The sequence below is a fragment of the Manduca sexta genome, chromosome 24 (assembly GCF_014839805.1).
Source record: "Manduca sexta isolate Smith_Timp_Sample1 chromosome 24, JHU_Msex_v1.0, whole genome shotgun sequence".
NCBI lineage: Eukaryota > Metazoa > Arthropoda > Insecta > Lepidoptera > Sphingidae > Manduca > Manduca sexta.
This window is the reverse complement of record NC_051138.1, coordinates 7972234-7977476: the sequence shown is the minus strand read 5'-3', so window position 1 is coordinate 7977476 and position 5243 is coordinate 7972234. Positions and strand designations below refer to the sequence as shown.

Here is a 5243-nt window from a genome sequence, read left to right as displayed (position 1 = left end):
ACAAACTAAGTATGAATTTTAAATCGACAAGATAAATAATATTTTGATCGTGTATAGTATAGAAATATTACTGAAGTCACGTTAATTTCTTTCTTATTATGTGTTTGAACATTGATTATTAATATTAAAATTCATTTTAAATAACAACCAAAAACCATAATACAAAAATATATTATTATATTTTAGCGGATAAAATGTACACTGCAAGACAACAAAGTATAAAATTTAAACATCGATATAGATAGAATAAAACAAGGTGAGTTCATGTACAATTAAATGACTCTAAAACAAAGTAATAAGATAGGGTTTACGAAATATTTATTGGTCAATATAAAATTTTACTTTTAGCTGATTTTATTCAAAGAAAATCTGAATGTTATTTATATTCTTAATCATCTTTCTTTCACAAAAACATATTTACAATGATACAAATGATATTTAAACGTATTTATATTTTTCAAAATTACTTAGTCGTTACACTCATAAACTATAATCTACAATATTATTGTATGAATCATACTTGGTGGCTGTCATTTATGTTATTATATTCATGTAGTAAGGCGACCGCATTTTTCGTTTATATAATAGACTTCAACGCGCGCTTTTAATTTAAACATGTTAACAATTAGTTATTTTTTTAACATGGTCAAAATACATTCATAATATTTATATTTCTAAAGTCATAAACGAATATTTTTCTGTAATTATATAATAGTAATATACCATTATATTATACCATATTGTCCTAATGCATTTTATAATTATTTGTATAGATATTGTAAACAAAATCTTATCGTAATGCATATATACATAATATTATTATGTACATAAAACAAAAAAATAAGCTTAATACGCTTAAATTTTCTATACATTAATTGCTGTGTTATTTTTTTTAATAAAGTTAGTAACTAGAATCGAACAATAAATAGAATCCTTCGGCGGCCATTATCGTGGCATCATCATCACGCAGCCACAGTGGGAGCTTTTCAGTGCTACGGGGAGGGGTCGACGCGATGGCGGGACGGGCGCGGGGCGGCCGACAGCCTCCGCCTGCCAGTGCCGCGCCGACTGCGACGCAATCCGCGTGCCGCTGCTTTTTCGCTATCAAACTGTACAACTTGCTAATCATAACTGAAAAGTGTTTTCATTTGTGTATAAGTTGATTGAAGAACTGTTAAGGATCGCGTTCAAAAGTGTTTTAGTTTGACTGATTATTGGGTACTATCGTGGTTAGTGTGGTGTCACGTGTGTTTACGAATGAATGTGACGGCGTAGGCGCTGCCGCAGCGAGTCGCACTCTCCGTGAGATATTCGTGCACGCGCAGGTCGTTGCGGCCATGCTGCATACCTGAGGAGAGCGAGTGCGCGACTCTGCGCGAACGGGACATAGCGAGCGCTCCCGCTGCGCGTTGACTTTCGCTGACGAGGAACAGACCTTGCAATGTTTTTGTCGGTGTCATGACGAGGATGGGGCGATGGCACGTGGCGCTGGCGGCGCTGGTGCTGTTCTGCGGCGCGCGCGTGAACGCCATCGCCGAACAGATGCAGTCCCGCGCCGTCGATACCGGCGTCGACTTGCGAGTGCCTGAAGACCAGCCCGCCGGAACTGTCGTCGGAAGAATTCCTATAAAACCTGGTTTCACATACCGATTTAATGAGCCGCCTAAGGAATTTATCCTCGATCCAGTATCTGGTGAAATAAGGACAAATGTAGTTTTAGATAGAGAAACGGTTGACCGCTACGCGTTTGTTGTACTGTCTAGCCAGCCAACATATCCTATTGAAGTGAGATTACGGGTAACAGATGTGAATGACAACTATCCGGAATTTCCTGAAGCCAGCATCGCGGTTGCTTTTTCAGAAAGCTCTTCCGCTGGTACTAAATTACTCTTGGATGCTGCAACAGACAAAGATTTAGGAGAAAACGGTATAACTAATGATTATAGAATAGTCGATGGTGATATTGAAGGAAAATTTCGGCTTAATGTTACAGTGAATCCAAGCGGACAAACGTCCTATTTACATTTAGAAACTACTGGTAAACTGGATAGAGAGACAACAGACTTTTATGTACTAAATATATCAGCACGTGATGGTGGCAATCCTCCAAAATACGGGTATCTTCAAGTGAATGTTAGCATTCTAGATGTAAATGATAATCCTCCTATTTTTGATCAAAGTGACTTTTCTGTGTCCCTAAATGAGAGTGTACCGCCTGGGACTGTAGTTCTGAAAGTTACTGCGACGGATAGTGATTTAGGAGATAACAGCAAAATAACTTATGAAGTCACTGACACAGAAAAACAATTCTCAGTGGATCCCGAATCTGGTGTCATAACAACAATAAAGAAGTTAAATTGTCCGAAGTATTGCAGTAATACTACTTGCAACATGACTTGTGTACTTACTGTTATTGCTAAGGATCACGGAGTACCGCGGCAAGATGCAAGGACGTACGTCACTGTCAATCTAATAGATGCAAACGACCATGATCCTGTGATAACATTTACTTACGTGCCCTCCACTGCCAGCTTCGCAACAGTTGATGAGAATGCTAAAAACGGCTCTCTTGTAGCGGCTATAACGGTTACGGATCTGGATGCGGGATTAAATGGCATCACTAGTGTAAACATAGTGTCTGGTAATGAACTAAATCATTTTCGCTTGGAGAATTCTTCTAGCGTATACATAGTGCATGTAAATGGAATTTTAGACCGAGAAGAAATAAGTAAGTACAATTTAACAGTTGTTGCTACGGACCGAGGAACGCCACCTCGTACTGCTACCTCATTTCTAGTAATTCATGTCAATGATGTTAACGACCATGAACCAGTATTTGAAAAGTCTGAATACTCAGCGGTATTATCCGAACTTGCACCATCGGGAACTTACGTTGCCAGTATTACCGCTACTGACGAAGATACCGGCGTCAATGCTGAAATATACTATGACTTCTATGACGGAAATCAACAACAATGGTTTTTCATCGACCATTTGACTGGATTAGTAACAACAAAGTCCATTTTAGATCGTGAGATACAAGGAACTGTTGAATTAAATGTTTCCGCAAGAGATGGGGGTCCTAATCCAAAGTGGGCATACACTAGACTAAAAGTTACTATTTTAGACGAAAATGATGAGGCTCCAACTTTTCCACAAACGCAAATTAATGCTACACTTCCAGAAAATATAAAGCCTATGAAAGAAATTCTTATTTTGACTGCGTCTGATTATGATCAAGGCACAAATGGCTCTGTTTCGTACTATTTGCCCATGAGTATAGAAAGGAAATATCCTGACACATTTGTTCTTGACCCCATTACCGGTCAGCTTAGCACAATTATTGAATTAGATAGAGAAAGAATTTCTATGTATGAAATTCAGGTGCTTGCCAAAGATCAAGGGTTCCCTCCACAATCATCTACAGCTACAATATTTTTAAAAGTACTAGATGTTAACGATAATAATCCAGAATTTTATCCCCAACGATATATCGAAAGTTTAAACGAAGAATTAGCTCCCGGTTCGCAAGTTTTACAAGTAAACGCTTTTGATTTAGATGAGGGCGAAAATGCCCGTATAATATACAAGCTTGAGAGCGGTGGTGATGGATATTTTGACGTGGAACCTTGGACTGGCAATATCATTTTACAAAAAGACTTCCGTAAGTCATCAGAAACTATGTATACATTAAAAATATCATGCAAAGATAAGGGTAATAGACGTGCTTCTGTAGATGCCATTGTCGAAATAGTTAAAACATCACAGAGCAAAACTCTCCAGTTTGATGGATATAATGGCTATAACTTCAAAATAGTTGAAGACGAAGGAACATCAAAACCTGAAACTGGTCGATACGTGGGCAAAGTGAGTGCTAGAATATCAAGTGACACAATATCTTATTATATTTTGGAAGGGGATCGTAAACATGTTTTTAGAATAGATGAGAAAAGTGGTATCATAACGACTGATTCGAATGTTGACCGAGAGGACAAAATGACTTACCACTTGAAAATAATGGCTAAAACTGGAGTCGCATATGGTTTCACAACTGTAAATATATCTGTATTAGACGTAAATGACAATTATCCAATATTCATCGAAGATAAAGATGAAATTCATATACCAGAAAACATGGCGGTCGGACAAGAAGTTTATTTTGCCAGAGCGACGGACCGTGATTCTGGTTCTAATAGGACCATATTTTATACGCTGAGCTATAACCCAGATAATAATTTTCGTATATCCGATAAAACGGGTGTCATATATTTAAACAAACCAATCACGAATGAACCTAGCAGCGTTATATTTGTCGAAGTTACAGCAACAGATAATGGAAGTCCAGCTCTTGCTACTAAACATTCAATATCTGCAATCATTGATGATGTTAACGACCATACACCAGTGTTCGATCATACGTCATATGAAACATCACTATTAGAATCTACTTTGGTCAATACAAGATTTTTTGCCATCGCTGCTTCAGATGCCGATTTAGGTATGAGTGGTCGAATATCTTATTATATAGAAGAAGGCAATACAGACGGTAAATTTGGAGTGTTTCCGGATGGATATTTGTATGTCAAAAGCCTGTTAGATCGGGAAGAGCGAGATTATTATTCTCTGACAATTGTCGCTACGGACCATGGTAAACCTCCGAGATCATCTCAAGTTCCAGTTGTAATACATGTACTTGACGAAAACGATAACAGTCCACAATTTACAAATACTACATTCATATTCAAAATCAAAGAAAATGAACCGTCCGATACCTTTGTGGGTAAATTAACAGCAACTGATAAAGATATAGGACGTAATGCTGAGTTAACATTTTCATTACCGATTGCACAAAGTGATTTCAGAATTGATCCTAGAAATGGATTCATAAAAACTTTGAAATCTTTTGATAGAGAGGTTTTGGCACGCAACACCGGCCAAAATTATATTACTTTAACAGTTACTTAGTGACAATGGAAAAGTGAAGTTGTCGGATTCTGTTAGGGTAACAATATACATAACAGATGTGAATGATAATGCACCTGTATTTGTTCGAACTCCTTATAAAGTGGAAGTTTCTGAAGGCGCAGCTGTGGGTGCTTCAATAATGAGAGTTTATTCAACTGACGCAGACGAAGGCTTGAACGGTGACATATATTACAAATTAATAAGTGGAGACGACTTTGGAAAGTTTTTATTAGACGAAGCAACAGGTCAACTACTGATAAATAAGCCATTAGATCGAA

The 5243-nt window shown here is 37.5% G+C and overlaps 1 protein-coding gene across 1 annotated transcript; it reads left to right on the top strand.

Annotated features, from left to right (window-relative positions):
* The first annotated feature begins 994 nt into the window (after nucleotides 1-994).
* LOC119190420 (cadherin-related tumor suppressor-like) lies at nucleotides 995-4977 on the top strand. The gene has a single exon (XM_037442347.1). It carries the CDS (start codon nucleotides 1459-1461, stop codon nucleotides 4963-4965), a length of 3507 nt encoding a protein of 1168 aa, XP_037298244.1. The 5' UTR covers nucleotides 995-1458; the 3' UTR covers nucleotides 4966-4977.
* The last annotated feature ends 266 nt before the right edge of the window (nucleotides 4978-5243 follow it).

Excerpts from the sequence above, each read along its gene's own strand:
- LOC119190420 (XM_037442347.1), top strand. The coding sequence starts at position 1,459 with ATGACGAGGATGGGGCGATGGCACGTGGCGCTGGCGGCGCTGGTGCTG.